Source organism: Crassostrea angulata, chromosome 3 (assembly GCF_025612915.1).
Source record: "Crassostrea angulata isolate pt1a10 chromosome 3, ASM2561291v2, whole genome shotgun sequence".
In the NCBI taxonomy this organism is placed as follows: Eukaryota; Metazoa; Mollusca; class Bivalvia; order Ostreida; family Ostreidae; genus Magallana; species Magallana angulata.
This window is the reverse complement of record NC_069113.1, coordinates 25,351,413-25,377,306: the sequence shown is the minus strand read 5'-3', so window position 1 is coordinate 25,377,306 and position 25,894 is coordinate 25,351,413. Positions and strand designations below refer to the sequence as shown.

The window sequence follows — 25,894 nt, the reverse complement described above, 5'->3', positions numbered from 1 at the left end:
AAATGGTTTATTGGTGCATTTTAAATGATTGACCAAAATATTAAATGTTCAAGTCAAGTTACAAGCGAGATACAGAGGTAAAAATTGATAGTTATGTAAACAAAGCTCGAGTCTTGTAGTTGTTTACAAAAATGTAATGTAGTGTAAAAAACAATTTAAACTAATTCAATATCTTATTAAATACTATTATCAACAAAAGAAAGTTACATTTGATTAAAATTTACACAAATTCAACGAATATGTAAAAAATGACAATATTCGAGCTTTGTTTACAAATCAAAGAATTATGAACTCTGTATCTTGCTTATAACTTGATATTTGAGTTTCAAATTTTGACGTAGCATTATAAACCTCTATACCTATCAGTATAAACATTGAAAGTGGAAAAATAAAATTTGAAAATTTTAAGTCAAATCGTGTCCAAGTCCCTTTAAGAACTTATTCTGTAGGTCTTATTCAACATATGTATAAATTTAAATATAAAGAGTTTGATAGACTTTCAGCATAAAATCACGCTAAATGTATAGAAAAAATCTGAAAATTTTAAGCCAAATTTTTACACAAATTTTACCATTAAAGCCCTCTATCTAAAATTGACATCACTAACCTCCATATTTCATTATGTCAAAATAATACCGAATACCGGCAATTTTATAGACAAACTGCTCTACAATGTAATTATATAAAATTGTGAATCTTGATAATAAGAAAGCTTTAATTTTTTAAACAAATTGTAGCTGTTGAAGAAGTTGTCTGTTTTAAGTTCAAAAAGGTCACCCAAAAAATTATGCACTTAATACAGGCCAGATTGTTTTTCTTAACCTCTCTATTTAAATCTGACCATTGACAATAAATCAAAATAATATTTAATGTAATAAATGGAGTGCAATGAATATTTATATATTAAAATCTTTATTATTCAACAACATTGTATCTGAGATTAAACTACTGTTCTACTAATAAATAAATAAATTATAACAAATCTTATAAACAATGAATAATGAATATTTACTGAAAAATAGGTATGTTTTATTTTTTGCAATCAAATTTTACGTTGTTAATTTTATTTTTATTGATTTATTATAATTGATTGTTTGATCACATGCTGTGCTCGCCCCAACGGTCGCACCGTAAAACATATTACTGTAAATACTGGCAAATATTAAATACAAATCGGACTGAAACTGCATCAAATGTGCAAAAAGGTCCAGTTAAATAAGCCATTACTCAGAGGAAAGGAATGAACACTGAATCCTCCCTTTTTCTTTGTATTTTGGAAGTATAATAGTCGAAAAATTTCAATGATACTTCACGAGAAATTCATAATACAACAACTTGAGGAGTGAGCTTGTAGTAAATATATAATATGTATCAGTGTAATATGGGACACGTACATATAACTGCATGATAGTTTGATTTCTTTTTTTTTTTTTTCATTTTAATCAAACAATGTGTTTGCTCGTTCCGTTCAATATGAAGTCATATTTTAATCGGGATCGGGATTTTAAATTGCTTCAAAGCGAACAATCGTAACTACTCGGTCATTTCCGTTAAGAATAGCGAAAAGAGATAGCCGGGCAGTTACGATTGTCATAGTGTATAGAGATCATTCGAACTGTAGAGGACTTATGCCGTAATTTTTGACTGTATGCAAGCGCGCCGTGATTTATTCCACGCAAAACATGAAATTTTCGTCCAAATTCAGTGACATGTTTATATGAGCATATAGTAAGTAAATTAAAACGATATTTTTTTATTCATTCTGAAGTATAAAGAAATATTCGAATTTACGTAACGTTACATTGATGGTGTTGTTAACAATCAGACTTTTGAGATTCCGCTTTATTCTAATATATTAGATATAAATGTGTCGTTCCTACAAATACATGATATAAATAATAATTACTCAACTGTAATTATACATGTCGCAATATAACATTTCATTCATAAGTACGTAAATTTGGGTAAGTATAAAATTATCAGTTAAACTATATTCGTATTAAAAAAGAATAACTCTTTCTCTCTACTTAATTCATGCAAGTATTACGTACCATACTACTGAAATTATCAGCTGAAAGTAATTTGGAAATAGTTTACAGTAGTTATCAAATAATAATAATCATTACAAAATAATAATAGTTTATTTCCAATTTTGGGCCCAGAGGGCATACAAGATTACAGATATTAGATAGAAATGCCTAAAAGAGAGATTCTACATATAAAAATAGTCCATATACATACATGAACTTGTAACAGCCGGGCAAATATACATCAGTATGTCAAAACATATGAACAGTGTGCATATAATATATAGTCATAAAAGTAGTTTATACAAATATAAAGATAGTATCATGATTTGTATAAGTAATTCACCGGTCATTATACGTTAATACAATACGTTAGTACAAATGATAATATATGTATTACAGTCATTTTACCGGTAGCGAATATTTGCCAGTATCGAATAATATTTAGAAAAATTATTTGTGAAAAACGAAGTTAAGGTTTTAGAAAATCCAAGCTATGTAATCATAATACAGAAATTAATATTCTATCAGTGTGCGGAGTTGTTTGACATTTGCACGATTATTTACCGTATTATTTACAAATTAAAAAGGTGACCCAGATATGAACTGCCGGAAGTGCAAGGCAGAAAAAACGAAAGTGTGAAAACAATTAAACCTAACTATGAAAATAAGTTTGTTCTTGAAGCCTTTTTAGTGGATAATTAGTAATTATAATCCATTTAATGAGATTATGCATCATATCAAATAATAATTGAGCTTTGAATGAAATTACAACTTCAGATAGAACCACGTGTAGTTTTCCTAGTATCGGTTCAATGCGACAGAAGTATTATTTGGCTGGATATATTGATAGATATACGGGCAAAACAAAGGCAAATGGCAACTACTTATCATTAATTACTTTTATAAAGTGTTTTCATGAAAATTTAATTTCATAAAGTAACGCAAAATGAAAACTGTTCAAGTACAGTTTTAATTTGACAGGAAAACTGTACGATAAAAATAACGATCATATTATTTGTTTAAATAACATATTTCCACAATTATTTTTCCTTCTTCATTTATAAGTCTATTGACATGTACCTCTAGTGCATTTTTAAAATTAATCCGCCCCAAAATATTCGGTCAGAAGTGATAGAGGGCGCCTGATTCTATACTGGAAAACGTATTCGAAACTAGGAAAATGGAGGGGGTGTTGAAATAACTATCTCCATAATTCATCCTTTATATTTTCGTAAGTTTGATACTACAGTTTAGAAGGACAAAGAAACGTGATTTAAACAAAAAATAAAAACATTTGGAATTCCGATAATAATAGTCGCATGCACGACGAAACCGCATACTGATTCGTTACCGGTAAAATGACTGTACATACCCTAAGTAAGGGTGGGACAGAATGTACAGTAACTCCTTATAGGGAGCTATACAATGTAGGTAGGCTACATACAACTGATAATAAATAATATCGTATTGTACTAACACCATAAATATTAAAAAAAATATTCTAAAATTCAAAAATAAAATGCAACTCTTATGTATCATCTAAACACATATGTTACAGTGTTTTATTTTTGATGTGTTAGTTCGATCTAACTGTTATCTTTAAGATTCCTAGTCATAGTTTAATTCAAGTTTTATCTGTAAATGAATCGCTTCATTGTAGTGAAGAACGAGAGAGAGAGAGAGAGAGAGAGAGAGAGAGAGAGAGAGAGAGAGAATAATCAGCAGAGAAAACAAATGACCTTAAAATCTGTCTGTCACTGTGTCCCATAAATTTTCCAAATTTGCCGCACATTTTGAAAATTCTCTAAACAATTGAATAAAATGACAATGAACACATTTAACATGTAAAGATATTTTTTATTGATCCCACTCATTTACTCAGTTTAAAGTCTGTTATTTTTCACTGAAGGTGACACACTACACCTTGAAATATTTTCTCATATCAGCAAAAAATTACTTGATTATGATTTATATCATAATGGATAAGAAGTAGTTAAGTCAAATAGGCAAAAAAATGTGCAATTTTGGATGAAAAATGACATTTTTGAAAATTTAATTCAGTGAAAATAAACAAAAGCTCCAGTCCGATTCGAACTCATGATCTGTGGTTCAGAAGCCCAAATACTTTAACCACTGAGCTAGGACGATATACAACCGAATCGAACGATATACATGTAAACAGTTTAAAAAACATTTAAATCACCATCTTGTGACGTAGTGTCTCATAAAGTATAAGTCTGGGTGTAGTGAGGTACCTTAAGCATGGAAATATATAGAGTGGTTTTCTAATTTTTGCTAAGCTGCAGTTTTCTCCAGATTTTGCAATGCCTTAATTCTCACGTTGTGTAGAATCTTAGCAGAGACATAGATAACATGTGATTTATGCCTCTGATCTTAGTAAAGGCATTGATGCTTTGTAAAATGCCATTGTTTGAACACATTCATTACAGAGCGCGGCAAGGCTTCATGGTAACATTAATGTCTTAAAGAAAATCCTTAAAAACTAACTATAGAGGGTTACTAATACATGTTATAATTAGCTTTAAAAAAGTTCTTCCAGCTTATGAGCGCCACTACATTGCTTGGTCACTATTTCTCTTCAACAATGGTAACTTGATCATTAAATGGTTGTTAGTCATCAATTTTTACCACCTTAACTGCTCCTTACCTCTAAATATACATCTTATTATAATAAATTGATAAATAAAATGAATACACAAATATCAACCAACATGACCGACTCACCTCTTTACGTCACTCGATTAAATTTTATTTTCTATACTAGCGTTTTAATATTAACATGACATGATGTCCCAAAGAGTATTAACTTTTATCCAAAATAAATGAAAGCTACTTGAGATCACCTGCAGTTTGATCTGGCACATTTCATTAACTCTGTTACTCTGATTAAAAATTGATTAAGTTGAATGATAAAAATATAAATCTGAAAATTAGATCTACATTGTATTAGTTTCTTCCTTGCTGATCTCTTGGATTATTTTTAAATTGTAGATTCCTTGATCATGTCAAGAGCATACAGATTGACCAGCATACAGAAACTTTTTATCCAGCAAAGACTCTCAGCTGCAGTCTCTCAGCAAAATCATGCCATCTATTCTCTTGAAAGAATGTCAGGACTCTGGACTCGGTCCATTTTATTTGATTCCTATGCTATGCAGTCTATCATTGTTCAAAGACAACTTTTGCATACAAGCAGGAAGCAATATGTACATGATGTTGGTTTGATGAACGTTCTGAAGGCTTTACCAACTAACACCCCTAAGAAAAAATTTGTGGTAATTATATAAGCAGAAATTTTTCAGTGTGTTTGTCCACATGAATTGATCAATTAGAACCATTTTAACAAAAGCTTGGACTTTGGGTAGCTGTGTCAAACAGCAATGTGACGTAGACCTGTCTATTTCATCTTTGGCCACTCGGCCATGGCTCTTTAAAATTAACAAGATTTGTCTGGCTTTTGAGCTAAGACTACACAATCAGTGCATATTTCGCTTGAAATCGCGTCATTTTGAACTTGTTTTGATGCAAGAAATCAATAGCTACGTCCAACCGAAAGTTGAAGGTCTTGTTAAAATGGTTCTAACATCAAACTGCAATTTTTGTACATCTACTACCGACTAAGTTATTGCTGCAATAAATTATATTGCAGCTATACTGACCAAGGGTCTTCAAAAGTTGATGACTGTAGAATCATCATTGTTCATGGTAGTTCATTTTTGAAAGATTTTGTTGTAATATATATAACTTGCATATATATTAGAGATGCTTGGTCAAGTTTCATATCAAATTTTGTATAGGTAACTTAATTGTTGTAAAACAATGGTTTTATTTAGAATCAGTATAGTAATATGCAAATGAATGCAGTTCTTTTCTTGATCATTTAAGCAAAATTCTTCTGGAAAAATTGATGTACAAAGTCTGGTGTTTACAAAATAAACTTTATACATAACTGGGTGAAACGTGGTTTTGCCCCTTATAAAGATTTGCCCAGATTTTGAGGCAGATATAATTGTATTTTATGATTGTAGCATTTTTTTTTTTAACTTGATACAGATAAGAGTAAAAAAGGATCCAAATGCACAAGAACAAACTCCAGGCCAAGTTGTGGAGGTCAATCGGGGAATAACTGTTGCTGAACTCTGCCAAAAACTAGAGACTGATTTGGGTAATTGAGTAAAATGACTTTTTGTATCCTTTTTATAGATCTTTAAGTAATATCAGGCAGGGGTTTTCCTAGCTTATTTTCGGGTTCATTAACTGGACCCATTCCCAAAGGAAAAATCATTAATATTTTCCCAATTCAAGACCTCTTTTCCCAATCATGTGGCCTTAGATATTGGAAAGAGCTGTTGACATTTAAAGACAAGAAAAAGAGAAATATCATTGAAATAAAGTAATTAGAATCATAGAATCAATGCTGAACATCACTGATAACTAAAAATGCAACAAAACAGCTTTTTTCTTCACTTTTCTTTATATTTTGAAGCATAATAGATAAAAAATGTAAAAAGTAGCACTTTTAGGAAAAATGTTTATTTTCCCAATATCAACAGTTTGCGCGACAATTTTCCCTATTCTACAGACCCTGGACCCAGTTTAAAAACAGTAGGAAAACCCCTGTGAAGTAATCATTATGATTGCAGGTGTGTGATCAAATTCTGAATTTATGATAAATTTGATCACTTCTCGTCTGTAATGATCATCTCATAATATTCAAAGTATGGTTCCTTATCACTTATATTTAGCAATTGTATGACGCATAAATATTAAATTGCTGATAATATACGGTATGTTATTTTCATTTTGTATAATAATGCTTAAAACCCGCTTACATCCCAGCAGTGCGTCAATTGCGTGACAATTGCGTCATTGATGAATTGTATTGAGCAATAAATTACAAAATTGTTCCGAAGTGTAATCACAAAGATACTGGAAAATTAATATATTGCACAATCAACAGCATTGTCTAAAGCCATGGTCCTGAGTCTGCATAATTATTTCTCTTTTCAAACTCCTAGCTGCTTGAACACATAAAGAATCAAAAAGCATGATACCAGTATTCATCTAATAGTGAAGTTTAAACCGTTGTTATTGAACACGCAGTGCACTGCGACAGCCTTTGCTTCAATAATATTTCTTCCTCCCTTTCCCTTTTTTCCAGGGTGGGGAAGGGGAGTGGAGGGGAGGGGAAGAAGATAGAAAAAAGTCAGAGAAAGTTATGATATTTCAGCTTCGACAACCTCGGCAATAAACAACACGTTTTATTTAGACAAAGATTAGATAATCAAATGTTGCATCAAAGGTCAATTTCTGACTTTGCTTAATTTACATGCACTGGTCAATGATTTAATGAACTGCAGGATATTCTTGTCTGTTGCAACCAAAGCAAGATGGGAGTGGATCATACATGTACACTGTACATATTTCCTTTCATTTGTGACAATGAATCAGTATACAGTTGTGTTTATTGCAGAATTCTCTTAAATTTTGAAAGTTTTCATGTTTCTCTGAATAACTTGATGCTCATGTAACAACAAGTGAATTTTATTTTATTTTGTAGATCAAGTATGGAGAACTGTGATTGAAGACAAGGACTTGGCCAAGCACATTGAAAATAAAGACCAAAGTAATTATATATGATCTAGAGTTGATTATCTTCCTTTGAATCTTTTTAGCTCACCTGAACCAAAATTTCTGAACAAGCACTGTCACAGTCATTGTTTTCACATGGCATCATCTTTTTTAAACTTATTTCTTTTTTTCTGCAACTGTTTGGCAATTTCAGCCCAATATAACATATTCTTTTGGGAAGGTTTTTGAAAATGACTGCATGGCCATGCCTCTTTTTAAGGGATAGTAATTACAAAGTAGTTCATAGGGTACATTTGTTTTGAAAATCTTCCCTTCCAGAAGCCAATGTTATCAAAACTTATGGGTTCATGTTTACTACAGATATTATATGAAGAAAAAAAAAAGCTAAGTCCTATAAGTCAATTGAGATATAAGGGGACCACAGTTTGTTAAATATGATATATATGGAAGCAGACTAGCTTGTAGGGAAAAAATTACAGTCTCATTTGTGTTTTTTCATAAAAACCTTTCAGACATGCATATTTAAGGAATAAGGAATCATTCTTTGGGTATTATGAGGTGATAACTTTGGTCAGGGCATGATTAAATCTAATAAAGCTCAAAGTGCTTTATGATTCCTTATTCCTTATATTTATATAATTTTCAGCAGTTGTACAATTAGATATTAGAATATTAATTATGCCAACCCCACTTGCGCCCCAACAATACATTATTTGAATTTATTGGACTGTATAATACAAAATGGATTCTTAGTGTTATCACAGATAAAAACACTGGAAAATGTAAATATTTCTTAATTGTTTCAACCTACATTGTGTATGATGAAATTTGTCTTACCCAACCGCTTTTACATTGAATTGAGCAAAATAAAGTACTGGGAGTCACTGATGAATGGAATGAAAAATAAGCTTTAATGAAACATGAAATATACATGTACATTTAAATGGCTAATGATGATGCTTGTTTTTTTTCATTTGATTTATTTATTTAGAAATCTCTAATGTCAAAGTGATTAAGAAGCTCTGCAAAATGCTAGGAGTGGTTCCGAAAATACCATCCAAAGAGCGCCTTAGGCAGATGGAAGAAGCATCGCAACAAATGGAGACACCCAGACGGTATGTTATGTACAGTGGTGTCTAATTTTAATTAGTTCAACAAATGTTAAAGTCTAAGTGCAATTGCAGAATTAATATACAGTAATGCGAGTTACCGTATATAGACTTTTTTTGTTGTTTTGTGAAAAATTGGTCCCCATTCTTTTCCTTGGTTCTTATACATGTACAATGCTTTTATCTTAAAAAAAATAAATAAATCAAATTCAAAATAGCAGAAGTGGCACTGTACAAGAGAGAGAGAGAGAGAGAGAGAGAGAGAGAGAGAGAGAGAGAGAGAGAGAGAGAGAGAGAGAGGTTATTTTTCGTACATTCATTTGAAATACATGTATACTAATATTAAATATTCATGCCTTAAGTGTATTCTGTGCATTGAAGTGTAGATTGATTTCCTCTCATTGCATTGGTTTCACACCTTTGTGTAAAACAATTAGGACTAAGGTCATACACAGTTTACTGTAACAGTCCTAGCGAGCTGAAGGGGGTGAGGGGGGTTTACAAAAAAACATCATTCCCCACTGATACTACGTTTGTATGCATGTAGTAGCTTCATATTCAACACACATAAAATGATATAAACAAGCATTCTGAGAGTATTGCATAAGCAATACAAGTCCCCTACCGGTTTGTGGAAATTGTGAAAACAATGCACTGTTATGCAGAATATCGAACCCTAACATTAAAAAATTGGAATATATAAAAATAATTTTCTCGAAAATATGTCAACCAGACGCTACAAAAGTGTAAACTTGATCTGTAGTTTGACATTTTGAAGCTGTTCAGCAAATTTCATATTATTCCTCAAACGCATAAAGAAAAAAAGTGTGGAAAACTGAAGTGGGACAGACAGACGGACGGATGGTCGGACAGATGGACTGACGGACGCAGAGGAAAGCTTTAGTCCCCTCCGGTGAAAACCGGTAGGGGACTAATAATCATTTAGTATATTACGGGTAAAGTAAAATTTTCATATTATGACCTTTATTGTATGGTAAACATTCACCATGTAGCATGTGCTTGTCACATACTAGTTAAGTGTCTTGAGCATCAAAAGACTGTGCCTTAAAACTTGCTACAAATTGATATGTATTAGAAATATATTTGGAGTCGGAAATGTTTAAAATCATAAAAAAACAACAAAAAACTATTTTATAGTCTTACCCTCACCTACGTGTAGATTGTAATAGATAGAGATAAGTAAAAATGATAAAAATGTCTTTGAAATAATAGCCACTGGTACATGCATATCAATCCAGTTACAAGGTACATGAAAATTGTTAAAATGAAAACAATACATCAGATATGGCCCGTAAAGAAAGACTCTCAATATTAGGTGGCTGTCTTATTGTCTAATAGCGTACAGGTAAAAATCTCCGAACACTTTATTTAATGGTAGGTCACAAGCCACAATGAATTAGCCACAATTTTGTAATGTGGAAAATATTAAGAAATCGCCAAAGGAGTGTGGTTAAATGCGGGATCGGGATATACGAAAATGCAGGATATGGGATCCATGTTGCCTATATTGTATCAATGATCGACTATTTGCATGTGCACTTTTCTGTATCTATTTCAGGTTTTATATGTTGTGCCTAAATTCAAAATCTATCATGGTTTTTGAAAAATGCACAGTCATGCAACTACTTGTAGTGATTTTTAATTCAGTTTGAAAATACACTACATATAATAGCTATGAAAGACCTTTTTTTAAATTCCAGACCACCTCATAGCCCCAAGGAGTTGGTTCCTCGTCCACCTGTCATAACAATCATGGGTCACATAGACCATGGAAAAACCACGCTTCTGGATGCACTCCGCAAGTCTAATGTGGTATCAGAGGAATTTGGGGGAATTACTCAACACATAGGAGCCTTTACTGGTAAGTTATAATCATATTTAATTATCTGAATAAAGGATGAAGGGCAAGAATCGATGTACATGTATATGATTGCCTGCTGATATGGTTTAATACTTTTTCATGCTTCATTTATTTTCCTTGAAGTATTTTTAACATATGCTATGGTGGTTAAATATTTTTTGAGAGGGGAAAGGGGATTAAAATATTGAAATATTGAATTTCTGTTTTAAACTTCTACAACAGACTTTTGAAGAAAATCTTTTAGTGAAGGAATAGCCCTGGTATATATGGCATAAATTTGTTTTTTCTCTGCAGTGAAAACATCATCAGGAGATGACATTACTTTCCTGGATACTCCCGGCCATGCTGCTTTTACAGCCCTGCGGGAAAGAGGGGCCATTGTTACCGACATCATCGTCCTAGTTGTGTCTGCGGATGACGGGGTCATGCCTCAAACTATTGAGTCCATAGAACATGCCCGCAAATATAATGGTACAATATTTATTAAACCACTCTGTTATTTCTTAGACTCACAGGGGCCAAGCTCGTTCTAATATTTATTTCAATGTAACCATAAATAACTTTATTTATGGTTACATTGAAATAAATGTTAAAACGAGCTTGGCCCTTGCATGTGCTTAGACTATAGCTCATGTCCTCTTAGATAAATAAGTGCTCATGATAAATACATGTGCATGCTTTTATTAATTGTTATTGATAATGTAATTCAGAAATTTTGTAATATGACAAGTGTAGCGTTTCTATTTTCTCAACGTTTCTCCTTTTTAAAGAATAAGTCTGTGTGGTTCTCACAATTTTAATAAAAGGTAATAATCCAAGAAACATATGTATAAATTTATTCAAAACTTGCGCAATTCTAACCTACAACTCTGCTAGATAAAACCACCCGCACTGAACTTAAGCCAATCTCCCTTTATATATAACGTCTCTAGAATAACTCCTCAATCACGTGCATAATTCACTCCTAATAATAAAATCAACTCCTCTCTTTAAAATAACTCCTCACTATGTTTCATAACAAATACAATTTAGGTCAGAGATGAGGAGTTAATATCAATTAGTAAACAAAGTTCATACGTTAAAGAAAGAAATAAACTAGATAAAATTAAAATGAATAATATAACTTTGCTTCACTCCCCCCTGCACAAGTTTTGACTCCGACAAAACAATAATAAACATTGATAAACAAAACAAAACAAAATATTATACAATTACTAAAAATAGTCTGATATATATACATATATACAAAATGTCACTCGGGATTTGAACTCTGTCTCTTTAGTTCCGCTAGGAAAATTGATATTTCCTCCAAAGTTCTTTGCGCAAAAATGTTCGCACTTTGTCTATCCATGTTTTCGCAAACATTAATTTCCATCGTTCTCTGTTCATTGATCACCTCACCATCTTTTATAACAGAAACACTGGTCATATTTAGTCCGATTGATCGTGTCACGACAACTTCACGAGTATCTTCGTACACTTCCTGTTGATCGTCTTCTTCTTCATCTGATATCATGATGAAATCCATAGATTTTTCATCGTTAGAATAAGCAATAGTGTCACTGTCTTGATTAAAGTCATCTTCATTCTCATCTGACGAAATGTCACTGTAATCCGGGTTTTTAATAATTCTGTCGTTAAAATCCATGATTTTTGGAATAAACAGTTTAAAAACACAAATCAAAATCATTTATCAGCTGTTCATCGTAATCATAATGTCTATTGTGAAAATGTCTGCGCAGATTTTCTCTTCGCTTAAAAACTCTATCACAAAACATGCACTGAAATAAGTTTACATTTTCTTTGTGTTGATGGTTGAAATGTCTTTTAAAATTATCCAATCTGGTAAAAACAATTCCACATTTATCACATAATACAGTCTTCATAATATCTTTGTGGCTTGCGAATGACTCTTCCCCGCATAGTTTTCTTAGGCATACCCACGGTCTGTTGATCACGTGGTTGGTCAGTTCGAGGAGGATCTTGAATTGGAATACACAACTTCGGGTTTGTCTTTGGCGCGTTAGCTTTTCCCACGCGCGGTGTTTCGGCGGCATCTTTTGAATTTGAGGAGGGATCCAGCTCAGGCGTGTTGACAGTTTTGCTCGGCATCTCTTTGAATTTGAGGAGGTGTTTCAGTTTTAACTCTGCTGTTTTTCGTATCTGGAATGATTTTATATTGTCAGCATGGACAATGACGGGATTAGATTTTCTCGAATGTTTAATTTCAAACAACACATCACTTAATTTTTTCGTAATAATCCATGGTCCAGTCCAGTTTCGAGTTTTGTGCCAACAATTTGTTTGGGCTGAAATCTCCGTACAATATCACCTTCGTTATAAGTTTTCCGCACAGCTGTTTTATCATAATGTCTCTTTTGTCTGCACACTGCTCCCGAAGTTCTCTCTCTAGCGAATTTATGTACAAGCTCCAAATTTTTGCACAAATTTTTCACATATTTTGTTTCCGATATTTTCTCTCCTTTTCCGATTTCCAGAGATTCCGTTTGTAAATCTACGGGTATAGTCATCTCCGAACCAAACATCATGCGAAAAGGCGTAATTCCAGTCGTTTCGTGAACTGATGAGTTATATGCCATCACAACACAATCAATATAATCGTCCCAGTCAGTTTGTTTCACATTTATATACTTAGACAACATATCTTTAATTGTTCGATTGAGTCGTTCTACCATTCCGTCAGATCTTGGATGGAATGCAGTTGTTCTTGTTTTCGCTATGTCAAACATAGAGCACAGATGTTTAAACACTAAACTTTCAAACTGTACACCTTGATCACTGTGAAATTCGTATGGGCACCCGTATCTTTTTATCCAGCCCCGGAAAAATACATTAGCTATCGTTTTTGCTTCCATATTTGGTATCGGAAATATTTCTGCAAATTTACTGAAATAATCCGATATAACTAAAATGTACACATTATCATTTGCAGTTTTAGGAAATGGTCCTGCTATATCTGCTGCAACTCTTTCAAATCTTCCACCAACGGTATAGGTTTCCATATAATGTCGTCTTTTTCTTCCAGGATTTTTCCGTTCTTCACATATTTCACAGGACTTCACATAATCACGAACATTTTGTCTCATCCCCGGCCAATAATATGATGAAAAGGAAGCTCTTTGCTGTGTTCTGTAAATTCCCATATGTCCTGAGGTAGGCGCATCGTGTAAATACCACATTACATCCTCGCGAAGTCTATTCGGAGTACAAATACGCAGTCTATTTTCATCTTTTTCTGTCCAAAGAATACACAAAACATTATTATGAATTCGTAACAATTCCCAACGTGCATGCCAAAATTTACACTCTGGGTGTAAATGGGAAATGTCCTGGTACGAGGGTTTGTCTTTTCCCATTTTAAGCAACTTTAAAATAGGAAATATTCCGTCATCATTCTCTTGTGCCTTACGTATGTTCTCGTACGATAACTCGTTTACTGGCATCTCAACACTTATGGCTCGCTTTGGTCTATTTTCCGTGCGTCCTTTCTTCTTGCTTTTTACTTCAGAACAATGGTCCTCACTAAATAAATTCACAATATTACAAATTATATTTTCTTGGTCACATATTCCACTTTCACTGATATCTTTCCTTAGTTCGTGTACATGCGATTGCTGCTTTCCATCATAAATGTCACTTAATTTTCGATTGCACTGTCTACAAACTTCTTCACTGTCATTTGCATAATTTGACGGTAAACGCGATAAAGCATCTGCATTACTGTGACGTTTTCCCGGTCGGTGAATAATTTTAAAATCAAACGCCGATAACTGCTGTAACCACCGACAGACTTGGCCATCTGGATCTCTAAACCTATGTAACCAGGTTAAGGAACCGTGATCAGTACGTAAGATAAATTCCCGTCCAAGAAGATAATGTTTAAAATGTTTTATAAAAAAAACAACAGCCAACATTTCCTTTCTCGTTACACTAGTTTTTTTCATGGGAATTTAAAGTTCGGCTGGCATACTGCATCACTTTTTCTTCACCATTTTGAATTTGTGACAAAACACAACCAATTGCATCATTACTAGCATCTGTATCTAGCACAAATGGTCCACCATCTACATCTGGATATCCAAGTATAGGAGAATGTATAAGCTTATCTTGAAGTTCGTGAAAAGCATGATCACATTCCGGCGTCCAGTTCCATACTCCATTTTTCTTAGTTAAAGCATGAAGGCACTTAGCTGTTTCTGCAAATCCTTTGACAAACTTCCGGTAATATGACATAATTCCCAAAAATCTTCGTAAATCTGATACGTTTTTAGGAAGTCGTATGTTCCTAATTGCTTCTATTTTCTTCGGGTCTGTGTGCACACCATATCTTGAAACTACATGTCCCAGAAATTCTACTTCCTGTCTGAAGAAAAAGCATTTCGATGGCTTTAATTTTAGGTTTGCTGAGTCCAGTCTGTCACAAACTTGATTAAGATTTTCTAAATGTTCTTGAAAACTTTTTCCAAACACAATAATGTCATTAAGATATAAAACAGCAATGTTCCACTGTAATCCACAAAGAGCTTTTTCTATTATCCTTTGGAATGTCGCCGGGGCGTTGCACAACCCAAATGGCATGACGTTATATTGATATAGTCCTCCTCTGGGAGTCGCAAATGCTGTTTTCTCCTTATCTCTCTCCGACATCGGTACTTGGTGATACGCCATGTTTAAGTCTAGGGAGGTAAACCACATCGATCCAACTAAAGCGTCCAAGTTGTCATCTATTCTTGGTATTGGATATGCGTCCTTTATCGTTCTCGAATTGAGTCTTCGATAATCCACACATACGCGCCATGTTTTGTCTTTCTTTTGCACCAAAAAAAGCTGAGATGACCACGGACTATGGGATTTTTCTATTATTCCCAAGTCCTCCAATTTCTGGATCTCATTATCCAGAATATCACGCTTGAATAAAGGCATGTTCCGCGATGCCTCCTTAAAAGGTCGTTCGTCATTCAGAACAATATGATGTTCTCCTAAAGTTGTCTGTCATAAGCGTCCATTAGGATCAGCAAATGTAGCAACGCGTTTCTGCAGAAACTTCTTAAATAAACTTGCCTCTTGATCAGAGAGGTAAATCCGACCTTTTTCATACACAGGAATTAAATGAGCAGGTAATTCCTTTGGATTCTTTTCCTCCACTAAATAAACTTCCTCTGAATTCAGGCGTTCACTATTAGAAACTTTAATAACAGGAGAAAATATTGCTATTCTAGCATTGCGTTTTACTGTCACTACTGCTCTTCCCAGATTAAACAATCTTAAATATCCGTTAAATGTTCTTGCGTTTAACAGAGTTCTTGCAACCAGCAACTTATGTTTATGCAGAAAATCTGATAACACAACTGGTATTCCTTCACTGTTCTCCGGGTAAGTGAATTCCGTTTGGATAACAACTTCGTGTCCTGGTGGCACAGAAATGTCCTGACTTGCTATTATCCAGTTGGTACGTCTAAGACAAGCATTATTACCAGGAACTTTAACAAACAATCCCCCATTCTCATGATCCCAATTACATCTAAAATATGAATAAAAATCTGCTCCTATTAAATTCTGAGAAACTCTACCAACGAATACCCTTAAATCCGTTTCAAAATCATCAAAGTTTAACGTCATATGCGCTGTTCCTAGTACATATAAATCTTGGCCACTTGCAGTCACAAACTTCTTTCTAGCTGGCTCCAGCACTGGTCGATTTTCTGGAGGAATTTTATTAAATATATCTTCTGTTATGAAGGTATTTTTCGCTCCAGTGTCTACCTTCCACGTAACAAATGTACCTTGTATCAGTCCATCAACGTAGAATCCTCTCTTGTTTTTACTTGCATTTATTTTATAACAAGATGGGAAATCTTCAGATTCTTCTGTCAAATCTCTTCCATTTTCATCATCAACGAGTTTGTCATTAGTTGTGGTTCTTTGATAATTAGAAGATGAAGAATCGTTATCAGAATTAGCACCAGGCCAATCTATGTAGCCGTCCGACGCATGGCCTACTGCCTCGGCGGCGCGTCTTTTCCCTGGGGAACTGCTCCGCCATTCTCCCTCCTTGCAACTGAATTTGTACTAGGACATTGATTTCTCAAATGACTTAATGATCCACAGGTATAACATCTCTTTCTGGTGTTATAATTCTTTCCATTTTGATAACTTTTATCAATTCCACGGGATAGTTGTTTTGGGTTGACTGTGTAGATATCCCTTCTAACTGTCTTAGAATTTTTCAATGACTGTTCCTTGCCTAACCGAATACACTCTTCTTGCATGGCTGATGTAACTGCCTCCTGAATTGTTTTCGGCCTCGTCCTCTTAACTTACATTCGGAACTCCTCATATTCAGAACAGTTATCCAGAAACGTTTTTAAACTGTTTTCATCGACGCATGCTCTGTTTCCAGGATAAGCTCTTCTGAATAAATCTTCAATCGCTTGTCCATAATCTCTAAATGTCTCATTAACGTGTTTTCGGCGTAATTTTGCTTCAGCAATGTAACTATCCTTCAGAGCTGTATATCCAAATCTCTGATTTAAAGCTTCTGTCAAATGCTGATAATTGCCCATGGTGTTGTCTGGAAGTCCATAAGCATATGTCTCTGCTTGGCCACGTAAAGTAGTTAACAGCACACCCCTCTTTCTTTGTACAGTCCACTGATTTAAATTAGCAACGTTCTCAAAATATCTGAAGAATTCAGTCCAGGTAGTCGATCCATCTCCGGAAAATGTCCTTTTGACTGGAATGTTGACACTACTTTCAGTCTGGTCAGTAACTTCTGGAGTTGCCAGAAAATCACTTCTACCTCTTGGAATCGCACCCCGCACGGAACGTTGTCGATATCTTCCAGCTGTTCTTCCAGTTGATATCCAGCATTTATACAATACACTAATTAATATCACAAAAATAATCACAAATATTAACACAATGATCAGTTCTCGTGTAGCCCACATTACTATTCCTCCAGGAAAGAACTGATAGGCGACATACAACAGAGTTGTAAAAATAGGAATCACACCGAACCAAAATCCTATTAATTGTCCCCATCCTGTTGAATTGCTCACATATGCGGTGCCCTCGGTTGTTGCTAGTTCTGTTTCTACAGCAGGGGTATTCAAATCTTCTCTGTACATCGGACACACAGGAGAATCAGCTTCATTGAATTCCGTTAACAAGTTCCGACGCACGGCAGTACGCGGTGAAGATTGCGGTATATTTGTAGTTCCTCGAGGCGTAGTCATCATGTCACTATTTTCTGGTTGCATATGCAACAAACAAAGTAAAACAACATGTGTCACTAAAACAGCACTTACAAAAATATCCAGCTTGCTAAGTTCTACTACTATTTAAACAACTAAATCTAGAAAGAATTCACAGAAAGTTTATCGGTACGCCACACGTGTTTCTGTAAATGCTTTAATTCTGCAGCCACAGAACGGACATTTGTAAAATTCACTTTTCTTTCCGATTGCTGTAATAATGTAGTGACGATTCTCGTTGTTCTTGAACATAACAAAACAATTGGGACACTCTCTTCGGTCACTTACATTAATTTGTCCAAGGAGAATAAGATTTCCATTTTCTACAATGTCATAATAGTTCACAAATCTTTGTCGTCCTTGATAATCCATCACTATGCACTATGCATTAATAAATCCCTCCAAAAATAATAATAATTCCACACGTCAAAAGTTAATCAAATTATATAAAAATTTTCACTTTAATCCATAATTACCAATTTTAAAATTGTATCCCACCGCTGCCACCACTTGTAGCGTTTCTATTTTCTCAACGTTTCTCCTTTTTAAAGGTTCTCACAATTTTAATAAAAGGTAATAATCCAAGAAACATATGTATAAATTCATTCAAAACTTGTGCAATTCTAACCTACTACTCTGCTAGATAAAACCACCCGCACTGAACTTAAGCCAATCTCCCTTTATATATAACGTCTCTAGAATAACTCCTCAATCACGTGCATAATTCACTCCTAATAATAAAATCAACTCCTCTCTTTAAAATAACTCCTCACTATGTTTCATAACAAATACAATTTAGGTCAGAGATGAGGAGTTAATATCAATTAGTAAACAAAGTTCATACGTTAAAGAAAGAAATAAACTAGATAAAATTAAAATGAATAATATAACTTTGCTTCACAAGAATACTTATTATGCGAAATCCTTTATCAAAAGAGATTCTTTGAAGATCCATTTTTTATTTGTTATCTAGTATTCTTAATAGATAATTCTGAATTCTGGAATGTTGTGATTTGACCAAAATACTTTTTATGTGAAATCCTATATTAAAAGAGATTCTTCGAAGATCCATGCTTTAGTTACCCATAATACTGTAAGTCCACGGTGTTAAAATTTCACGATTTCTACTAAAGTACCAATTGCGATTGTTATAATTTAATGCTGCTTAAAAATCAATTGATCAGAGTATAAGCATTGTAACGTTTTTGAAAACTAATGATAGTATTCACGATGGGTTTATTTTTGCGAGAAAATATTAAATCGCGAACATAGTGAAATTAAAACCATCGTGATTATTTGCCAATCTACAGTATTAATTTTTCTCAGTGAATTTTTATAATATCTCCCTTGCTAGAAGAAAAAGTATATCTTACTATCTTATTTTTTGTTTTTTTACAGTTCCCTTGGTGATTGCCATAAACAAAATTGATCGACCAAATGCTGATATAGTAAGTGAACGTACCTTTAACATTGATATTCTGAAGCATTTAATAACATATTTCGCTGGAATGAATGTTGTTTTAGGAGAATCAGAATTACAAATTTGGGAATTTGTTGCATCTCATTGCAACAGCTCATGTGTACAGTGTACAGTGTATATAGTAATGTGAAAAACTTTTAATTTTTAAATTTTGAAAGTGGAAATAGGATAGTGTTGTATGCTGCATTTCATAGCAAATAAGATGAAAGGTGTTACTGAAGGATGCTTTTAAACAGTTGAGTTCTTTTTCTAGGAGAGGACATTAAACAGCCTGTTGGAACATGGCGTTCAGACAGAACTGAATGGAGGAGATGTTCCCGCTGTTCCTATATCTGCTCTAAAGGTATCAAAAAGCTTATAGATCTGATTAAAAAAAGTAATATTATAAAAACAAACCTCTTAATCTTCATTGAAAGGTTAAACATTTAACATTAGGGTCTAACAATTCTTGAATAAAGCATACAAGATTAATGATTCGAGTATGTCGGATTGGATGAATTATTTACTGGTAAAGGACTGAATTTGGCCTCAGTGAATGCTGATGATCAGAATTAAGGTAGCAACCATCAATTTTCTACATATTTACGCAGGAAGAAGAATATAAAAATTCTACTTACATTGTCATCTAATTGTCTTTACATGCTTTTGAAAAGTTAAACATTCTATTCTATAATTTACTGCCGACCTACATGTATTTGTAGTCAGACACACTGACTGTTGGCCATTGACCTCTGATTTGTGCTCTTTTCTGATCAGCTTCTTCAGTCACACTTTTAAGAAGATATGTCAATTGGCTATGTATTTGTATGTTTCTGATGATGAAATTATACTCAACTAGTCTTGATTTGGCAAAGTACATTGACTGTATTTGATTGGCAAACTTGAATCCAATTAAATAATTGTTGCAACATGTAATATTAATTATACTGTGATTACCAAACTTTAGTTCAGTATACAAAATGTACCTCAATCGTTCATTTTTATTAGGGTGAAAATATATCGGAGTTACAAGATACTATAGCAGCCTTAGCAGAAATATTGGATCTAAGATGTGATGTTAAAGGTGAAATGGGAGGGCGTATCATTGAGTCTAAAATGGACACTAAGATTGGGTAATGAGATCACAGTATTACTGTCTTACTCTAATTTAATGTGTAGAAATGTTCTTTTGGTGAGAGTTCATCTGTGGTTGTCAATTCAGGCTATATCTATAACTTAAATTGAATCAATATCTCTATGCAAGATGGGTTTTTTTTTTATAAATACATGTACCTTCTCTCTCTCTCTCTCTCTCTCTCTCTCTCTCTGAGACACAATGTTTATCAGATGCAATTTGATTTATAAATCATATTTAATCATTGAAAATAGTCTCGTTTCATAAGAACAATGATTTCAAAATTTTAAGACAGCATTTGCTGTCCAAAAAAGAAAATTCATCAATATTCAGCTATTGGTACATCATTTTAGAACATATATAAGACTACATTTGTAAGTCTTTATAAACTCCATTACAGCAAGAAAGTTTGTGAAGAAACAAGGTCTCATTTGATCCCACCTTATTTTTTTTTATCATTTAAAAAATTTTTTTTATTGTTCTTAATTATGTTTTACATATACATATATATACTTTGCCATTAGCTTAGTTGCAACAGTTTTGGTGCAGAGAGGAACTATGAAGATAGGAACAATGGTAGTGGCAGGAGAAGCATTTGGGAAGGTTGGTTCATGTACATGTATATTGAATTTGTTCAGAGATTTCTGTTCAACGATCTAACATTGTTATGTACTCAGATGATTCATAAAGAAGTTAAAGTTTTCAAATAAGAGAGTCAATAATAATTAATATTATTAATAATAAATAAATAATAATTAATTGCGTGAATAATTTTGATAAAGAAATCACTGAATTCAGTTAATAATGTTAATGGTTATTTAATGAACCATTACATATATGAGTATCACTGAATTCAGTTAATAATGTTAATGGTTATTTAATGAACCATTACATATATGAGTCATGTTTCTCGCAACAAATTGAATTGATATAAGATTTAAATTTATCCTACATTGTATAGACATTCTGAAAATTCATTTATCAGAAAATTGTAAGAGAGGGAGTAGGCATGACTTGGTATTCTTGTAAAAATAACTGTTAATTTGAGTGCAATATAACTCTGTTTGATACATGTATGATATGCTAGTTAGCCTCAGAAGTTCTTACTCTTTTACACTTATTTTCAAGATAAAAAAGATGATAAATAACCAGGGTCAGGCAGTAAGAACGGTGACCCCCTCATTTTGTGCAGAGGTTTATGGATGGAGGGAGCTTCCCCAGGCTGGAGATGAGGTTATTGAGGTCAAGAGCATGGTAAGCTTATTTCTATGTCATGTTTTATTTATGTATAAAGACACATGCTAGGAAAAAAATCCCGGTATTAAGGGTGAAACAATAATGTTTATCCAAAGTGGTATGAGTTTGTTCTTTACCTTGTAGTTGTAATTTAAAAGAAAAATGTTAAAAAAAATAACCTTTAAATGAAAATTGGAAAATAAGATGGAGTTATTCACCGTTGTAAATACTGGTAGCAATAAAATTAAAGTGGTATGGGACACCTTCATAATGTGACGTACTTTCTATTGAAATAACCAAACGAATCAATTAGTTTGATTTTATAATTTTTTTCTATCCCAAATTTGTTGCCTTACATAGGGCAAAGGGTGAGAGTGTTACCTACAAATCTGTAAGTCATGAGTTCGAATCCAGTTAGAGCTTTTTATAATTTTTTTGAATTCCAGCAGATTATAAAACATATTTTTTTTTTATCAAATATTTAAAAATTCTAAACCAGTAAAAGGAATTTTATTATAATGTACCTTTATTCGCATTAATGTTGACAGGTGTGTCATACCACCTTAAACAATGTTGGGATGTGACACATGGCAGTGTCTTATCATTTGACAATAGTTGGTAGTTGCCTCAATATATTTCAACCATTTGCAGAGGAAAGCTCAAGAACTGATCACAATATCTGCAGCAGACAGGAAAGCCAAGGAGATAGAAAAATTTATTCCCATGATTGAAAGGCAGCAAGAGGAGCAGAAAGAGATTCGGAAGAAATTAATGGAAGTGAAAGCTGAAAGTTTCTTCAAGTTCATATTGGCCCGAAGGAAAATTACAAAGGACGGGGACCTCCCATCAACGCTGGGGGAGTGCAATCTACCAATAGTTCTTAAAGGTTTGTAAAGCTATATATCATTTGGATTTACATCTGTTGGGGTTATACATGTCCATATAAATAAATGTATTTAATGATTTACTTATAAGAAATTGTATTTGATATGGTACAACATTTAATGCTTGGCTGCTCATGCTCCACATTAGATGAGATGCTGCCATATTGAATAGACTAATAGACTTTGAAATAATTTGAAATATTTTGATTTCCTTTTAAGCTGATGTATGTGGCTCCATTGAAGCTCTACTAGAAATGTTTTCAACATTCGATTCACAGCTGTGTGAACTGCGGGTCGTTCATCATGAAGTGGGCCCTGTTACTGAAGCAGATGTCAATTTAGCCGAAAGTTTGAATGGTAGGTCAAATTGATTGATATTCATAAAATTGGAATAGTATCTACCTGTAAATTTTTTGTTCTCTAGTTCAAAGTTTGGATGGAATGAGTGGAAAGGGGGGGGGGTAGGAGATTTTTTTGGGCTTTCTGCCTGTCTGCTCTTTTGAATTCAGTGCTACAAAATTGAGATGAAAATGTTGTATGTATTTGTTTTTAACATACGCATACGTGTGCAGTTTATATTTAACTCAACCCAGATTCTGGTGTGTGTGTGTGTGTACTGTAAACTCTCTTGAATTAAATGTCAGATTCAATGTGCCAAAAATGTTTTTTTTTTATTCTAAACTATGCTAAGAGGCCTTTCTAGAGTTAGGAAATGAGAACATACAGAAAAACACTGTTATAACGAACATGCTTATACCTAATTGACACTTAGTGAAGTGATTTTCAAAATTGCAAAATCACCCGTCCCTGGCACTTCGTTATAAATTATGAAATTCATAAATCAAAGTTATTTCACTTATTTGTATCCTGACTTTCATTTCAGCTGAAATTTTTAGTTTTAATGTTCCGGTTTCTGAAGATCTTAGAAGGAAAGCTGAACAGGCAAATGTTGTAATAAAGGAAAACAACGTGATATACACGCTGATAGACCAGTTAAACGAGAGTGCTAACAGTCGAATTCCACCTTTCATGGAAGAAGATAAAAAAGGTAGGTGTCAGATATTTTTGAGTAATGGGGAGAGAATCAAAATGGAGTTGAAGTTGATTCAGATAATTCATGGAACTTTATTTCCAACTCATCCAAACCTTTCTATTACATGTACTCTTTTTCATTTTTAATTACACAACTTTGATTGTCTTTGCTTTGAACTATTCATCAGTAAACCAGGATACACGTACATTGTACGTGAATGTGAAATTATTTTGCTTATTATCGTTGTTGATAATATCATTTGAATAGAGGCCAAGAAAGGTTGTACTTATATTGTTAGTAAGGTTACCTATTAGTATGGTGGAAACAATTTGACGTAACACTATATCTACTAATGAAACTCTTTGCTCTTATCATTGATAATATTTATAGAACTGGATATTACAAATTTGCAGTGTATTTAAATTTTCTTTGGCATTGCAGGCGAAGCAGAAGTCTTACAAGTCTTTGAGTATAAATTTAGGGACACAACGCGAATGGTTGCTGGATGTAGATGTACTCAAGGAAACCTGCAAAGGAAACTTGAGTATAAGGTTCTCCGAAATGGGGAAGAAGTTTATAAAGGTACAAATGATTAGGATACCATCATTCTCATTAATATATCCCGCAATTGAATTCAGGTTAAAAATAAAAAAGTGTTTTAGGCATTTCTTTCTTAGTTTGCCTTAGCCAATTCTAATATATCATACATCATGTACTATCATATTTTATTCTTGTGAAAGATCAGAGTCAAGAGGTTGATGCTAATCAAGTCAAATCCCCCCCCGGCCTTTTTTCTTTGGGGATTATGGCAAAGTAAATTAGATTATTCAGTTACCAAGGCATATACTTTAATTAACCAATCAATTAGCAATTTATAAGTTTAAACTTCAGTCAAACTGCATTATCTTGAACTAGATGGGACTGTTAAAAAACTTCAAGATATCCGATTATTTAAGATATCAAGGGTAAAATACCTAAAAAAATAAGTGACTTGGGCTTACAAATGACTTCGTCAATCCACTGTATTTGAGATATCAGTGTTCAAGATATTGAAGTTCAACTGTATTCACTAGTACAGTAAAACATGGTTATAGGGAAGTCCTAGGGACCAATCGATTTACTTTGTTATATTAGTAATTCGTTATATACATATAACGAATTCTTAATAATAACTATAGCGAATTCACTATATACATGTTTTCTTTCGCAAGACTATAATTATTGCTAATTGAGGCTTAAAATAAAAATACATTCCTTTGATAACTTTAATAACTGGATTAAGAATTGAAAAAACAAATACATGAAAAAAAATTTATTCAAATTTATTATTTATTATGTTTAATGGTAGTGCAAACTTTTTACACTGTAAAGAACTTCATTATAAAAGTTTTTAATTTTGTTATTATTCACCTCTAAGGGACTAAAAATCAGTTCGCTTTATCCGTAAATTCGTTATATTCGAATTGGTTATAACCGTAAAATTTTGCCAAGATTTGTTAAAAATTTTACCGAGTACTCAACAAAACTTAGCTGTATCCGAGAATTCGCTATATCCATGTTCGCACTAAATGAGTTTTACTGTACTACACTCTTTGTTTAATGATGTGACTGGCAATACATGGCTGGTAACTAACACAGTGTAACATGAAAGATTCAGGGACATAACACAGACAAGTTGGATATCAAATTTTTAATGATTTACCCCCCACTCTCATGTACATGTATGCAGTCAGCCTGACATCAATGAAACTTATTTAAACCCTTCTCAAAGTAGGGTTATACTTGTTTTTTAATAAAAGTTACATGTCAATGAAGCCTGTTAAGCTTCATTTATAAAAACGGAATAGTTCTAGTAAAATGTATTAGACTATAGAAAACTTGACATTTTGTGTACTATTTTCTCTCTTTGTAGGAAAATTAGACTCATTGAAACATCACAAAGATGAAGTTGACACTATTTCGTCAGGCAAAGAGTGTGGAATTTTAGTCAGTGATGAAGATTTCATCTTTGAGCAAGGAGATGTTATTGAGTGTTTTGACTGGAAAGTTGTAAAGAAGACAGTAAATTGGGCTCCAGATTAAATTTTCAAGCATGGTGATTAATTTAAAAATGGAAAAAGTTTGGACCTTTGACTTATTTCTTTTTATGATTAGTGAATTTTATTATGGAATGAATGTGTTTAAGGATATGTAAGAAATGTGAGTTTCGTATCTAAATTAAAGCAAATTGATTGCTTAT

The 25,894-nt window shown here is 33.1% G+C and overlaps 1 protein-coding gene across 1 annotated transcript; it reads left to right on the top strand.

Moving 5' to 3' along the window:
• The first annotated feature begins 1,570 nt into the window (after positions 1-1,570).
• On the top strand, positions 1,571-25,894 carry LOC128175742 (translation initiation factor IF-2-like). The gene is made up of 17 exons (XM_052841579.1): positions 1,571-1,728; positions 5,043-5,326; positions 6,105-6,216; positions 7,612-7,677; positions 8,635-8,758; positions 10,474-10,634; positions 10,929-11,105; positions 19,307-19,356; positions 19,642-19,731; positions 20,376-20,500; positions 21,027-21,105; positions 21,631-21,756; positions 22,390-22,624; positions 22,842-22,979; positions 23,506-23,670; positions 24,097-24,237; positions 25,568-25,894. Exons 2-17 carry the CDS (start codon positions 5,054-5,056, stop codon positions 25,735-25,737), a joined length of 2,232 nt encoding a protein of 743 aa, XP_052697539.1. The 5' UTR covers positions 1,571-1,728; positions 5,043-5,053; the 3' UTR covers positions 25,738-25,894.

Bases quoted from the DNA above. Each gene is read 5' to 3' on its own strand.
- LOC128175742 (XM_052841579.1), top strand. From the start codon at position 5,054: ATGTCAAGAGCATACAGATTGACCAGCATACAGAAACTTTTTATCCAG. The intron at 10,635-10,928 runs GTAAGTTATAAT...TTTTCTCTGCAG, and splicing joins ACACATAGGAGCCTTTACTG to TGAAAACATCATCAGGAGAT. The intron at 19,732-20,375 runs GTATCAAAAAGC...CATTTTTATTAG, and splicing joins TTCCTATATCTGCTCTAAAG to GGTGAAAATATATCGGAGTT.